The sequence below is a fragment of the Anolis carolinensis genome, chromosome 4, assembly GCF_035594765.1.
Source record: "Anolis carolinensis isolate JA03-04 chromosome 4, rAnoCar3.1.pri, whole genome shotgun sequence".
NCBI classification, from domain to species: domain Eukaryota; kingdom Metazoa; phylum Chordata; class Lepidosauria; order Squamata; family Dactyloidae; genus Anolis; species Anolis carolinensis.
In genome coordinates, this window is record NC_085844.1 from 210,860,386 (window position 1) to 210,876,418 (window position 16,033).

The following is a 16,033-nucleotide window of genomic DNA, read 5'->3' on the forward strand; positions in this document are numbered from 1 at the left end:
GTTCTGATGTGGGATTCCCAATGAATTGTCCGTTTGATATATGAACCATGGTACAAGTGCCTCACCTTCTCAATTTACCATACAATTTACAATCAAATAATATGTGTGCTATATCCTCAATTTCCAGTGATTCATAGATACCTATCCGTTTATGATAAGGGATGCTGTTAAATCTTCAGTATCTGACCATTGTCTCAAGCTGATCAAATCTAGCTTGAGTGAATACTTCCCTAAAATGTTTTGGCATTTGGATTTTTGGATAGTTAGCAATTTGAACAGTATGTTTATATCAACTCAGCCATTTTAGGCTGGCAACCTTACTGAGGGTGGCTATATCGTTTTGTGCTTCAATGTCCAAAATTCTTTGTATAGCACTCTTTTTTACTTGATCACTTAAAGTTCAGGGGACAGGGAGCCCGCAACTTCTTACGTAATTTATCAATTGTCTAATCCAAGAGTTCTGCTGAGAAATGAGAGTGGAAGCACTGAAACTACTTTTAAACTGAGAGTGACTTCGTGAGGGATCACTACTATTCAAGCAATTATTTTCATAAAGCATGAAATGGTGAAACAATGTTTAATACTCATAGGGTATCATGACAGCATTTCAGCTATTTAACTGTGGCTACTATGTCCCAGTCTAACCATCTATTCTCCAAACTAAACATAACCCAGCTCCTTCAGTGACCTTTCATACAACTTGGCTTCCTCCTTTTGCCATTTTTTCGACACTATGTGAAGTGCTGATTAGAAGAACATGCAACATTTTAAACCAATAATTAAATATCAGATTGGTGAGGGATCAGTAGTATTCAAGCAGTTATGATGATGAAGCATGAAATGGTGAAAATGATGGTGGATTTTAATAGTCATGGACAATGTAATATCCACACACAGTTGCACATTTGGAAATGGCAAAAACAGACATGACCAACAATAATGTATGAGCTTTTCAGTCCCAATGAACTGATATTCTATACATAAAAAGCTACAAAACTGATTGAAAGCTCATTGTTTTTCATCTCTCTGTGGCCTGTCTTCCATTCATAAAAGTTGGGAACCCTTGTGTTGATTTTACCAGCTTCTTTTAAGAGAAAAAGAGAGACAAAGAAGACATTTCACTGTTGGGCAGAACCAAAAACTTTTCATTATGTTCACATGGTTTCTCATTTCAGATAAGCCACAGCCACCAACCGGACCCATAGAAGTTGTGGAGAGTTCCACAAGTGGCATAACCATCCAGTGGAAGCCCCCCAGAGATGATGGTGGCAAACCAATTCAGAGTTATGTTATTGAAAGGCAGCAAGTTGGCAGAAAGACATGGGTGACATTAGGAGAAACCACTGGAAACAGTACTATTTTCACTACCAACAAAGTAGAACAAGACAAACGTTATTACTTCAGGGTGAGGGCAGTGAATGCAGAGGGTACCAGTGAAGTGCTTGAATCTGATGAAGTGATGGCTGCTTCCAAAGGTAATGCTGGCCTCTCTGTATATTTGTTTGTCAAACAGTCATGAGAGCAACTAATATCCCTTCCACTTCTCAAAAAATTGTAGCACTCAATTGAAATGTAGCTCAAAGTTATCCAGAATTAATTTTCATTTCAAACTGAAGTTTCATTCCAGGTAGTTCAGCTCTGAAAAAACCCACAAGTTCTCAGTGACAGACAATAATGTCCAATCTCAATTCTGGACTTTTTAAAAGTAAAAAAAGCCTTTTTCAGAAGCTTAGTGTGCCTCCCCACAAATGAAGATAACTGTTCGCCATTAATAAAGGTAATACTATATGAGGATGTGTTTACAGATCATGGTAATTCAGGAAAGTAATCCACAGTGTGTGTGAACTCCATGTTAGTACATTCAGACACCTCACTCCCAACTTTCCAAAGCAACTGAAGAATAAACAAAGCCTTCTACAAATAAACAAACTTGAGATTTATTTTTTGTTTGTGTCAGGAGCGACTTGAGAAACTGCAAGTCGCTTCTGGTGTGAGAGGATTTACCATCTGCAAGGACGTTGCTCAGCGCACGCCCAAATGTTTTTGATGTTTTTACCATCCTTGTGGGAGGCTTCTCTCATGTCCCCGCATGGAGCTGGAGCTGATAGAGGGAGCTCATCAACGCTCTCCCTGGGTTGGGTTTGAACCAGCAGTCTTCAAGGTCAGCAACCCAACCTTCAAGTCATTAGTCCTGCCGGAACTAGGGTTTAACCCACTGCACCACCGGGGGCTCCTTGAGTATGAGAACTTATCATTAATGCTTGTGAGAATAATTATAAACCAAACAACAACCCAGATTTCAAAAGGCAACATTAATATTTAGTAATAGCTTTCTGCAGTTTTAGTTCTTCTGTTCAGTCAAGTGACTAAAGGACAAAATAGTAAACACAAGGCATATACACCAGCACATGCACACTGTGGTTTATTCAGCAAGCCTGCTATAACATGAGAATGTATTGAGTAAATAACTGCACTTTATAGTTCCTGCCATTTTTGCAGCAACATATTAATAATGAAAGGTCTAGAACAGAATGAATTTGAACCTGAAATATGCCTGTCAAGTGATATATTTAAAACATTGCTCACTTCCCATGATAGCATTTTTTTTTTCTTTTCTAATTGACAATTTGCTTAAAATTGATTTGAGATCAATTTGAGGAAAAATGTCTCTTAGAAAATACTCTTATTTTAGAATATTGGATTTTTTAAAAAATAATTAAGACAAGTTCTTTTTTCCCTAGTTTTTCCTGGTCCTCCTGCTCCTCCTAAAATTATCAGTGCCAACAGGGGTGCCATCACACTCTCATGGGCAGCACCGCATAAGACAGGAAACTCTCGGATCTTGGGATACACAGTTGAGAAAAGCAAGAAAGGCAGCAATACCTGGATACCTGTCACAGATTTGCCCATTACAGGTAATGGATTAATACATTTCTAGTAGAGTCAGTGGGCTAAAGCGTTTGTCTGAATATTCAGGTAGTCTCCTCTAGTGTACTAGTTTAGCTTTGGAGGGATATAATAACAGGTTGGTTTCTATTATATACTGCAATTGACTGTAAGGCACTCAACAACTATACTGTACAAACTTATGTATAGTACAGTACATGAACAATTAGTCTGATTAGAATTTATTCTGAATTTCTCTGAATCAGTTTTTCTTGGATTATTTCCCTTGAGGGATCAGTTCAAAGATCAGTTCAAATAGCTATTATAGTCCAATTGTAGAAAACCACACTATATTTGGAATGTAATTACTCCACATTGTATTTTTCTGTTCTACAGAGAAGAAGTATACAGTAACTGATCTGAAAGAAGGATTGCAGTATGAATTCCGTGTGGCTGCTATTAATAGTGCAGGAACTGGTGAAGCCAGTGCACCTTCAGAAGCTGTTTTTGCTCGAGATCCCATGCGTAAGTAATACAAAGCACAGCACAGAAAACTTCTATGGACAGCATAGTGAAAATGAGGGACTGGGGGAGAGCACAAGATAGAATGGCTGGATCTACACTTCCATAGAATTCAGTTTCAGAATGCAGATTGACTGCTTTGAACTGGATTATATGAGTCCATATTGCTATATAACCCACTTCAATGTAGTTAATCTTCATTCAGAAATTGGAATATATGGCAGTGTAAATGGGACCAAAGTGATGTTTTACACAAAATTTTCCCTACCCTCATAACTGATCACTTGATAAGCACCATTGTTCAAATTTAAATTGTAGTATCAAATTTAAATTACAGCATATTGGCATCCATTTACCTATCTAAGGCCCCATCTGCACTGTCATATAAAGTCCAGATTATCATCTTTGAACTGGGTTATATGGCAATATAGACTAATATAATCCAGTTCAAAGCAGATAATCTGAATTTTATATAGCAGCGTAGATGGGGCCTCAGTCCTGCCAAATTAGCATCTCTGAGGGCCCATCCAGACAGAGCCCAAAATGTGTGAGCTCTCGCACTTTTACTGGAGGTGTCCAAATTCGAGACAAAGCAGGAAAATTCTGCTGTACTTTGAATTAATTAGATAGTCCATTAGATCTGGGTCTTCCTGAAAGGCCTGGTTCTAATGGGCTATGGGCCCTGTGGAGACAGACTACGGGGTAGTCCTGGGACTACCTGGAGGCCAGTCCCCATACTCATCTTACATCTTTTGGGCTCCTGGAGCCCAGAAATGCGAGACAGCACCCACCCCCTTCCCACCCCCCACTCCCAAAAGTGCTAAAACAGTTAAAAACTTACCAGGCCAGCATTAGGCCTTCACACCTCCTGGAATGTAGCAATGATGCACCAGGAAATAGAGGGGAATTGCTCCTTTCCCAGCCTCCTCACACATCATTGGTATGTTCCAGGAGGTGTACAGGAAGGCCTAATGGCAGCCTGGCAAGTTTTTAGGGCTTTTGTAGGGGTGGGGGTTGAGGTAACTGGGTACCACCCCAGTAATTACCCAATAACCCTGAAGCCACCCTACTGGGAAAGCCCTTTTTTGTGGGGGGGAAGAGGCTTAAACCCATTTTGGAGTGGGTTTCTTAAACTTGCTCTGAAGCGGGTTTAAGTGTCATCTGGAAGCACCCTGAATGACGAATGTGCAGATAGTACAAATCGTTACTAATTGTACCCACAGAACAGACCATGAAACAATGCCTAAGATGAAATGTTAAATACAAAATTGGAAACAGATGTTACATTTATTAAAACTTTACATTGTAGAAGGAATGGTGTGGGTGTCAGTAAATTATGATGAAGAAAATTTATTAAAGCAAGGCAAAAAATAACGAATGAATGCCAGAAAGGTAGGATAAATGAAAAATTACATCTTCCACTAGATTATAAATGATTTAAACATTTTGCTGTCATTAAATGATAAAGTAATATACTACTAGTAATAAAACAAAGACAAATAGTGGATACAAACTTTAAATACAAACATATTTTCAATTTTGGATATGTATTCATCTTTTCTTTTCAGAGCCTCCTGGTCCAGTGAAGGATCTTAAGGTGGTGAATACTGACTACTGCAGTATCTCATTGTCATGGACAAAACCAGGGACAGAAGAAGAAAGTCCTGTAAAAGGCTATATTGTAGAAATGCGACACACTGATATGCTGAAGTGGACCCAATGTAATGCCCTCCCAATACCAATGACAGCATATATTGTTAGAGGACTAAAACCCAGGGAAATGTACTTCCTTCGGGTGAGAGCTGTTAATGATGGGGGGTTTGGTGAACCTGTAGAACTTGACAGTTATGTCCAAACTATACCTCCCATTGGTAAGTAAACATTTTGGCATTTGAAGATCTACGACAGAACCTATTCAGAAATACAACATATAAGTGATTTTCCATGCTTGCAACTGCTACTGTTAATCTTCTGGAATTATGCAATTATTGATTCACTTTTTTCATTTTGGTCACTAAATAAATTTATGGACAATACAGTACTCAATGGCTACTAGGCATAACAAGTTTTTTCCAGCTTGTGGCAACCCTGCGATAAATCTACTATGGAGTTGAAAGCGGTTTTTCCTAATAATTCAGCAAATATAGAAACACCACTGGATTAAGAGATTTCTCCATAATATAACATGACTTATTCACAAGAGTTCAGGATAATCAAATTATTTGCAGAAGGCAATTCAGTATTCATGACCATTCAAACTGAGTGGTGCTTGTTGTGGAATATTTGCAGCCAATTTTTCTCACCATTCCATGTATTTATAGTAGTATGTTATATTTTGCTATATAATATAAGGTGAAATGTATAATATATTCTTTTTTCTCAGTTCAACCCAAGGTCTTAGTAAAGGACACTGTCAAAAGCTTTATGATTGTAAAAGCAGGGGATACCATTCGTGTACGCATTCCCTTTGAAGTAAGTGAAATGTCTATGTTTATGTTGTCTATTCTTACCATAGTAAATAAGTAAGTAAATCAGTTTCTTTTCTTAGAAAGTTCATTATATAACTAGCAAACCTTATATTGTACAAATTCTAGACTCTTTTTATAAGTAATTTTTGTGTCACTTTACATTCACCATGGGGATGCTGAAAACATTTTCCCCATGGTGAGTGATCCATAGCACTGCTACACTTTTACAACCTCATCAGACAGAGCAATTTGCCCATCGCATGCTGCTTGCTCTCTCCTTTAGCAATTGAGCCCATTACACAACATACATCTACTTCCGAATGGGCACTGTGGTGAAAGGGGAGAGCAAGTGGTGTACATTGCCACTATGGCAACATAGAAGGCTTCCCATGTTGTATTTGCTACAATGGGGGGATACCAATTTCCCCCATAGGATTGGGCTGGTGGTAAGTCAGGCGATGTGAAGCAACGGGTTTTCCACACTCCCTGATGGGACCCCATGGATTCACCACGGTTAAGTGGGGAATCCCTCACTTAATGTGATAAGGTCCCTATAATTTGTTTATTTGCTCAATGTGTTTCAGTTGAATTTATTCCATCTAAAGATTTCTATCTTGAATACAGAGTATTTCTTCACTGGTAGAAGTGAATCTAGAAGCCCTTGTTTGATAAAGCTAAATACAGAAATCTTAAGTTTCTACTGATTTTGAATGGGAAACTTCAGCAAACTAACTGATATAGTTTCCTCTGGAATATGACCATAAGTTATAGCTATTAGATCTTAGTCATATAGAAATGACTAAGGAAAAGTGTAAAGAGAAGTGACTTTGTATGAACTTAAGGATGATCAATTGATGTTTGATTTGCAAGGTCAAGGTGGTGTAGTGATTTGAGTGTTGGACTAGGATACTGGGAGACTACATTTGATTACTTGCTTAATCAACAAAATCCATCCAGTGATCTTGGGCAACTCAGTCTCTCATACTAAGGGGAGGGCAATTTGAAGCATCCTTTCACCACATCTAGCCACAACGCAGCCCCAGAAAACTGAAGTTGACTTGAAGACACATAACAATGGGCTTGATCCATCTCATGAAATGTGTGTGGTCTGACCCTTGAAAAAACTACCACATTTTCAGAAAAGTAACTTACCTTTATATAAATGTACCTTATTTTTTATGTCCTGGGTTTCACACATAAAAAAAGAAAAAACCTTTTGAGAAGCAGTGTAATTCAAGCGTTTGTTTTTGTGTTCCATAAGGTTTTGTAAAAATTACTTTTTGAACTCTAGCTCTCAGAATCTAGTCATGCTACAATTCACCATTGGTGGCTGGAGGATTTTGAAGGTCGTACTTCTCAAAAAAATAATTTCTAAGTTCTGAGTAACCCATATTTTGCAGTGCTACCTCTGAGTCCTTGTGCTCTTATTACAAAGCTCTCGCTGTTCGTTAGGTAACAAGCCTCAGGAGAAAATTGATTTTCCTGTCAGCACATATTTACAGCCTACAGCCATGATGTGGAAATCAAGTAGCTTCTGCAAATTACAAGTGACCATCTCATGTCTATGTAACCTGTATATTCTATTAAAAAGGAGCATAAGCCAATTACCTATTTTCCACTTGACAGGCTTCCCCACCTTCTGAAGTGCATTGGCTAAAAGATGGGCATGTTCTCACTGCAAAGGCCACAACTGCCACAAGAGAAGGTGTGAGCCAACTTATTATACCAGCAGCTGACTTTTCTGACAGCGGGCATTATTCCATTGTCCTGCAATCTGAACATGGGAAAAAAGAGACCTTCAGCTTCCTAGTTCAAGTTCTAGGTAAAGATGGAGTCAGCTTACAAGGGTGCATGTACTAACTGTGATCACTTGCCTTGAAAATTGGTTGAATTCCTGATTAAATAACAATCCTTTGTTATTTAAATAACACTCTGTTATGTAAGCAGGTTAGAGAGATGTCACCCATACAGATGTGTCTATTGATATTCTGAGGATATGGCCTGTGGAGTATTTAGATGTGACAAGTCAGCATATTAAGCACTGCCAAAAAAAGGATTATGGAGTACATACCACAGCAGGCCTTTTGGGGCAACTGTCAGCAATGGAATAAGACACCAACCACAAGTCATCACGGTCTGTCAGCCCCTTGGTTTACAGTTTACAAAAACAGTTGTACCAACTGTCAACAGGCATTTCTGCCTGGGAGACAAAGAGTGTGAAGATTGGCACCTTTCCATATGGAAGCTCAAAAGATTCTTTAAGCTGAATCCTCCTTATCCCTACCTCTTACAGTGTAAAAATGTAACAAACTGAAACAAATAATAACATTATGAAGATTATCAATCCATTTATGTCTTCACGTTTAATAAGGGGAGCAGTTGACAAAATTAAAGTATTGATTGTAGCAACCTGGTGTAGGCTATTGTATTGTGAGGCTATCTGAAAAATTGTTACCGGTAGCTAGGCATCATTGACAAACCAGGTTTTCTACAGAAAATTATTTTTAAGAGGAAAAAAAGATATCTCTAATTTTAAGAAATATATATTGCTGGGGGTGGGTGGTTTTAAACAATCCACCAATCCCATCAACTATTCTGAACAAAATGCATGTTGACAGAGACCCTGCAAGTGGGCATAACTCTTTATGTGCAATTCCGCATCCTCCCACTGCCTAGCAGCTGTCAAGCTCTTGTAGGGAAGGAAGAAAGTGGGGCTGTGATTCACTTGATCATTTCAGTTGCAGGAGAAAAAATGAAGATGCACTCCTAAATAGTATGTGCCCACCTTTTTCTTCTCTCTAAAGTTCAGATCAGTCAGATATTCATGGATAAATGAATCTGAGGATAGCCTTCTGTTAGCTTTGTAGAAGATGGCATTTTTCTTCAATAAATTTGTAACTTTTATAATGTATATATTATCCAGTTGCCCCATCTCAAAAGTTCAGACAATGCCTCCAGATGTTACTTGCTTTCTGTTTGCAGATGTCCCAGAAGCTCCTGGCCCTATACAGCTTGTTGAAAGAGTCCCTGATACAGTGACTCTGATGTGGGAGCCATCCCCAACAGAAAAGAGAGACAGAAATCTAAACTATATGGTAATGAGACGTGACTCCAGCAAAGGATCGTGGAATATGGTGGCTGATCTGATATACACCAACAAGTGCACTGTTGCAAATTTTGTCCCAGGCCGGGACTATTTCTTCAGAGTTCTAGCAAAAAATTATATGGGAGTAAGTGAGCCTTCTGAAACTGTGCAGCCCTGGAGCATTCACAAAGAAAGGGGTAAATACAATTTAATTTATTGATGCATTACATTTATATCTCACTTTTCCTCTAGTGAGTTCAACCTAACAGACACAACTCTTCTCTGCACTATCTTCATACAACAATCAGAATCAAGGCAGTTGCCCTTCCTTGTTATTGGCCCTCCAGTAACTTTGCCTACTAGAATAATAAACACACAATAAATTGTTGCAACTCTTACAAAATCAATATTAACTGTGCCGTCCGCCGGACAATAAAAAACTATAAAACTGAAACGTGCTGTCCTTTATCCGGGCGAACTGCAAATCCCTATAAGCTGTCCTATAGATATTGAACGACTGAGTCTGGATAACTTCAAAAAAGGATGTTTATTCATACAAGGTTGTAAACCTGGCACAGATCTTAAAGTTGCAGAAAATGAAACAAATTTCTATAGGTTTTAGGTACAGAATTATCCCTGGTTCCAGAAAGCAAAGGTGATTATAAAACCACTATACCCTAATCACGCTGCCTATATTAGAAGGAGAAACTCTTTCCTTCCCTATCTTTACAGCAAAGATTAGTTCTAGAAGCGACAGAATAACCCTGCTCCTATAACTAGATTTCCTATTCCAGATCAATATAATTCAATACTTATCTAATTTGGATAGGCTTAGATTGGCCTGGTTTTGAGGATGATTTGTCCCAGTTAGCCTTGCACAGCTCCAGCACGTTGGAAGACAATAGCCAGAATGAAACTCCAAAATGGAGACTAGACCCTGGTAAAAAGGGCGGTCCTAAGATGTTGCACTCTTTGACCAATCACTGCAAAGAAAACTGCAGCCAGCTTTTGCAGATTCCAAGCCACTTTTCCTAGGCCTTTGCAGCCAGAGGCTGAAACAGAATGCAAAGGAGGGAAAACAAACAAACGACCAATAAGTAAGGCAAACCATCGTCCTGGGGGACGGAACACTCCCCGCTAAATTCCCAGGATGTGGGAATTTACCAATCAAAAACATACAAACACCTTTGTATACACAACAATAAAACACTAGAACTTTAAACATCTCCAATAAGCAACACGAGATTGCTGGTTGGTCTGTCCAGGACAGACATTTTGTCCTTACTATGAGCCTTTACCTGAACTTTTCTAACCTTACCATCAGGGCAAGGAAAGGTCTTTAGTATAATGCCCATAGGCCGGGCATAGCGGGGCAAGTCTTTGTCCTTTAGCAACACAAGGTTTCCCACCTTGACATTGTCCTTTGGGGTTTGCCAGAGTCTTCTGGTTGGAAGCTGGCTTAAGTATTCGGCCTTCCACCTCTTCCAGAAGTGGTTGGCTAAGGTCTGCACATGCAAAATTGGTGCCACAGTCCGACCAAATTAACTTAATTGGCCCTCTGAGGGCTATGAACCTTTTCAATGCGTTTATGAATGATGAAGTGTCCATTCCCTCTGCAACCTCTATATAGACAGCTCGTACTGACAAACAAGTAAACAAAACCGCACATCTTTTGTTATTTACAACACCACCCCTGGTTTTCCTAGTGACAACCTCCCAAGGACCAAACACATCGATTCCCACATGGGAAAGGGGTGGGTCTGTCAAAGTCCTATCCTGAGGTAGTTCTGCCATTAACTGACTTTGACAGTTACGTCTGAGTCGCCGACATTTGACACACTTAAAAATAACACTGCTGACCAAACTTTTAGCATTTACCACCCACAGGCCTTCATTTCTAAGGGTCGCCTCAGTCAGAGTTCTACCCTGATGATGGATCCTTTCATGGTGATGCCGAACGAGCAGCAATGTAGTGTGACTATTAGGGGGTATGATGATGGGGTTTTTTATGCACGCCTTGAGTTTAGCTTTGGCTAACCTTCCTCCAACTCTCAAAATACCCTCCTTGCCTAGAAATGGGTTTAACTCATGCAAGAAACTCCGACTGGGGGTGTCAAGCCCTTGTTCTAACCTGGCTATTTCTAGACTAAACTCATGCCTCTGAACTGACCTGAATATTACTCCCTTAGCCTTCAACATGTCCTGAACTTGCAAAGGCTGACTATCTTTGCAGACTAAGCGATGTATAAGCCTAGCAACTGCTCTAAGAAGACTGTGCCACTCCGAAAAACGTTCAAAACGGTGTGGTTCCAGGCAAGATCTTTGGCCCATCTTGATTTCTGTGGTTGATTTGCAGGCTTTCACCTCTGCACTTCGTGAGACTTGAGCATTCATAATGTCCGAAAACCTTTGCTCATCTTTCGAGAGCGCTGTGGCTTCGTCTCTCTCAGAGACTTTGAAGATGGAGGAATACTCTGGAGTTATTGCTTGGCAGTAGACTGAGATATGACTTAGGCAACTGCGCACAAGTGTAGGACGTCCACCTTTAAGCACCTGTGCTTGATTGGAGTCCAACGACGATGGTGGGTGCATCTTGTTTATGCACACTGGGCCTATGACTGTCCAGCCTAATGGCAATTGTTGTGCGATAGGTGCACCTGGAGGTCCTTTAACTTGGTCGTTCACACAGAACAAGCTCGGGCAGTCCGAGCCAAGCAAAAGGGCAATGTCCACATCTGGCCGAAAGGCTGGTATAGCATTCTTTAACCGTCGCAAATGTGGATGAGCCTCCACAACTTCTCTAGTTACAATTTGTTTTCTGTTCCGAGGGATGGAGGAACACTCAATCAGGTCTGGCAACTTGAACTGTCTCTTCTGGTCGCAAGAGGAGACAACAAAGCCAGATGCTATGCGACCCTGCAACTTCTTTTTTCCTGCACACGTAGTCATAGTGTAGTCGACCATCTTGGTTTTAAGGTCAAACATGCGGAAGAACTCTGGAGTAGCCAGGGAGGCGTCGCTCTGTGAATCCAGGGCCACATAGAGTCTCTTTCTAAGCCAAGGGCTCTTGGCTGGATATACATCCGCTAGGCAGATAGGATGACAAACTCTGTACTGGTGCGAGTCAGAACACAGCTCTGTACAGGCGACTGCTGAAACTTCCACCTGCATCTCTGGTGCGGCTGGCTTGTCGGTGTCTTCGACTGCTGACCTTTCTTTTGGTGAAGCGTTCTCTTTGGGGTGGGAGATGATATTGGAGTTGTGCATTGCGGTGCAATGCTTGAGGCTGTTGCATTTCTCACACTTGATGTTTTCTTTGCAGTTGGATGCAAAGTGTGGAGTTGCTCCACAGCATCTAAAGCAGATTCCCTGCTTTTGAACTAGCTGTTGCCTTTCTTTGTATGTCTTTCTACTAAACTCCCTGCAGTTGGCCAAGCTGTGAGGCTTTTGGTGAATAGGGCAAAGCAACTCCTTTACCTCCGACCTGGGTTCGTCAGTCTTGTGTTGAATTTCGACTGCCTTTACGCTGACAGGTCTATTGGCCTCTCTAGGTGGTTTCTTGTCCACTTCAGGTGCCTTCTCTGGCTGGGTCCCTTGGTATAAGGTGGGGAGGCCCGTCTGTGGATCATTCCTTTCTCTGGCTGCCCTGGTGATGAACTGGACCAAATGAGAAAATGGAGGGTACGCCTGAGAATGGGCCTCCTTGTAGTTGAAGACCTCCTGTCCCCAGCGTTCTTGCAAAGTGAAGGGCAGCTTGGTCAAGATCTGCCTCTGGGACAGGTGCTGATCGAGGCACTTCAAACCGGGCAGTTCTGGATTCTCCTTGGCCGACTCTAATTCCGTAAGGAGATCGCTGAGGTCCCACAAGAGTTTGAAGTCTTTGAGTTTCAAAGCTGGGAACCTTTGGAGCTTGTCCATAAGAGATGCTTCAATCTCTGTGCTGGCCCCATACCTCTGCTGCAACCTGGCCCAGGCCTTTTCCAGGGCTTTGTCGGGATCGGCTACGTGGGCTGAATATATTCTCTTAACTTGAGAAGATGATGCTGGACCCAACCAGGCGCCTAGCAGGGTCAGCTCTTCTTCAGGCAACAACTTTAAGTCTCTAATTGCCCTCTTGAAGGTAACCTTCCAGAGAAGGAACTCTTCAGGCTTGTCTGAAAACTTTTCAACTCCCTTGTCTTTGAGGTCTCTTTTGGGACTTCTAAGGATCGAGACGAGTTGGGATTCTGGCGTCGACGGGAACAAGTGTGGCGTTGGCTGCTGTGGGGAGAAATCCCACCATACTCCTTGCGTCGACCTTTGGTCTTTTGGAGGGATGACATCGTCTGTAGATGGACCGATGGTTCCCTTTGGACTTGCTTGTAGGGCCCAATTGGTGGTAGGCTTTGATGGTTTGGCTGACTGTTCAGGAATCTTAGTAGGAGGCACAGGCAACCTGAGCAAAGACGAGCTCCCCGCTATAATGCTCTGAACTTTAGGCAACCCGAAGGCAACTTTAGGGCCCTGTTCTGACCGAAGAGAGAAGTCTTCATGTTCCTCGTCAGAAAGCTGGCTGTTTAAACTATTAAGGTGCACAAGCACCTTGGAGGAAGGGTCCTGCATTGGCAACTGACTTACATTTTCTTCTGTGAGTTGCCCACTTAGGACCTTGGCCAAAGTCTCAGCTTTTACCTTTTTGGCAGTAGCATCCATCTTTATTCTAAGCATCTCTATACGAGCCTGTTCTATTTGCATTTCGCTTTGTCTACGGGCCTGTTCTATTTGCATTTCGCTTTGTCTACGGGCCTGTTCTATTTGCAGTCGTTGCTCTTCTTCTTTAAAGGGAAGGGTGAGATCAGCTGCCTTAGCATCAGCCTCCGCCCCCGCTACCTTGCTCTTTAGCTCCAGACGTGCAGCCTCCTTAATGTGCAAGGCAGCTAGGGAAGAGATGGCACTCCCAGCAGCAGAAGACTTGCTAGAGTGGCTATGTTTAGATGATGCACACTCCCTTAGTTTAGATACCTGGCTAGAGCGGTTGGACTTAAGACTAAGTGCCACAGCAGGTGATTTTAAAAGATTGGTCTCATGGCTGCATAAGGAAGACTGATTTCCTTTTGGCTCAGACCTTAGATTAACAGGTGGAGAACTAAATTCCAAGGCATCTAGAATTGCCCTCACCTTATTTTCTTTCTCATTAGTGTCAGCTAAGACACTCACTATTTCTAACTCTGAATCCTTGGCGTTAATGCGCTCGAGGACCTGGACTATCTTAGACACCAAACCCCTCCAGAGACCGAAGGTCTCTTCAAGGTCTGTCTGTAATATGGATGGCACCCTTGTAATACCCAAGCTCTCAATTCTGACCATCAATGTTACAATTCGCTCCCATGCCGAACCTAACCTCACATGGAGGAGCTCCTTTTCGTCTATTAGATGGGCTAGCATTTTGGCTGAAGGGTGCTTTATCCTTTGGGGCCTTTCATTCCTACTTTCAGCCTCAGAAGGAGGTACGCCATCTGTATCATCTTGAAATTGCATAGACATTATGTATTCTTAATAGCAAGTAAATTTACAACAAAGGCAAATGCAATATACCTGCAAGTAAATTTACAATAAAAGCAAATTCAATATATAATACAATTCACAGCACTTAACCATAGCAATATATATCACTAAGTAACTATACTTTACAAAGATTGTGACCTTTGGCGCCAGACTTTGGTGGGCAAGCTGCAAAATGTCAACTGACAGCAACTTGCCACTTGATACCTCCCTTGCCCGAGTGACGTAAACTGCCAAAATGGCGACTTCGCCAAATTTTCAAGCACCTCGTGCTCTGCGGCTCGAGGCCTGCCGCCGAAGGAGCACCGAGGCTGGCTTTGGAAAGGAGGAGAGAAGAGACGCCTCCTCCCCGCTGTGAAGGGAGGTCACCACCGCAGGTCGATGAAGCAGGTCACCACCGCAGGACGATGAGGCAGGTCACCACCGCAGGACGATGAGGCAGGTCACCACCGCAGGACGATGAGGCAGGTCACCGCCGCAGGTCAATGAGGCAGGTCACCACCGCAGGACGATGAGGCAGGTCACCACCGCCGGACCATGAGGCAGGTCAAAGCCGGCCGAGTGCTCCGGCCGAACTCCTGATGAAGAGGCTGTCAAAGCCGGTTGAGTGCTCCGGCCGAACTCGCAGCAGCGTTGCCAGGCCTGTCCAGGTTCTAGCCTGGTTCTGGTGGGCTCCACGCCTCAGAGCCAGCCAAAGAACTGTCGCTGGTGCTCCGCGGCTCGAGGTCTACCGCCGAGGGAGCCCTGGACGTTGCTGGGAACTGCACAGCCTGTGCAAACCCAGAAAGCCACTGGGCTACGTGCGCACACGCGAGCCAAATAGCAAGGAAATAGAGCCCCACTATTTGACTCCTGCAGGTCTGAGAGCGGGCTCCACTGCCTCAGACGCTGGTAGAGTCTTTAGGTATGCAGACTGAGCTCAGGCGGAAAAGCCGCAGCCTATACTAAAACTTCCTAAACTATAAAAAACTATAAAGCCGTGCAAGCTAGCTGAAGCGGAAAAACCGCTGATCGTCCTCAAAACTGTGCCGTCCGCCGGACAATAAAAAACTATAAAACTGAAACGTGCTGTCCTTTATCCGGGCGAACTGCAAATCCCTATAAGCTGTCCTATAGATATTGAACGACTGAGTCTGGATAACTTCAAAAAAGGATGTTTATTCATACAAGGTTGTAAACCTGGCACAGATCTTAAAGTTGCAGAAAATGAAACAAATTTCTATAGGTTTTAGGTACAGAATTATCCCTGGTTCCAGAAAGCAAAGGTGATTATAAAACCACTATACCCTAATCACGCTGCCTATATTAGAAGGAGAAACTCTTTCCTTCCCTATCTTTACAGCAAAGATTAGTTCTAGAAGCGACAGAATAACCCTGCTCCTATAACTAGATTTCCTATTCCAGATCAATATAATTCAATACTTATCTAATTTGGATAGGCTTAGATTGGCCTGGTTTTGAGGATGATTTGTCCCAGTTAGCCTTGCACAGCTCCAGCACGTTGGAAGACAATAGCCAGAATGAAACTCCA

General features: G+C 42.2%; 2 protein-coding genes across 3 annotated transcripts in view; one reads left to right on the plus strand and one right to left on the minus strand.

Annotated features, from left to right (window-relative positions):
• Positions 1-16,033, plus strand: part of igfn1 (immunoglobulin like and fibronectin type III domain containing 1) — a 79,531-nt gene that overhangs the window by 52,127 nt on the left and 11,371 nt on the right. For both annotated transcript variants that reach the window (XM_062978692.1, XM_062978693.1), the window contains 7 exons: positions 1,176-1,475; positions 2,742-2,915; positions 3,283-3,411; positions 4,977-5,279; positions 5,792-5,880; positions 7,503-7,698; positions 8,859-9,158. In XM_062978692.1, the coding sequence (XP_062834762.1) occupies positions 1,176-1,475; positions 2,742-2,915; positions 3,283-3,411; positions 4,977-5,279; positions 5,792-5,880; positions 7,503-7,698; positions 8,859-9,158 (1,491 nt within the window). The remainder of the gene's footprint in view (positions 1-1,175; positions 1,476-2,741; positions 2,916-3,282; positions 3,412-4,976; positions 5,280-5,791; positions 5,881-7,502; positions 7,699-8,858; positions 9,159-16,033) is intronic.
• The window catches only part of tnnt2 (troponin T2, cardiac type), a 163,356-nt gene continuing 156,812 nt past the window's right edge, over positions 9,490-16,033 (minus strand). Inside the window, exon 12 of the mRNA XM_062978698.1 lies at positions 9,490-10,258. Coding sequence (XP_062834768.1) covers positions 10,246-10,258 — 13 coding nt within the window. The 3' untranslated portion in view covers positions 9,490-10,245. The remainder of the gene's footprint in view (positions 10,259-16,033) is intronic.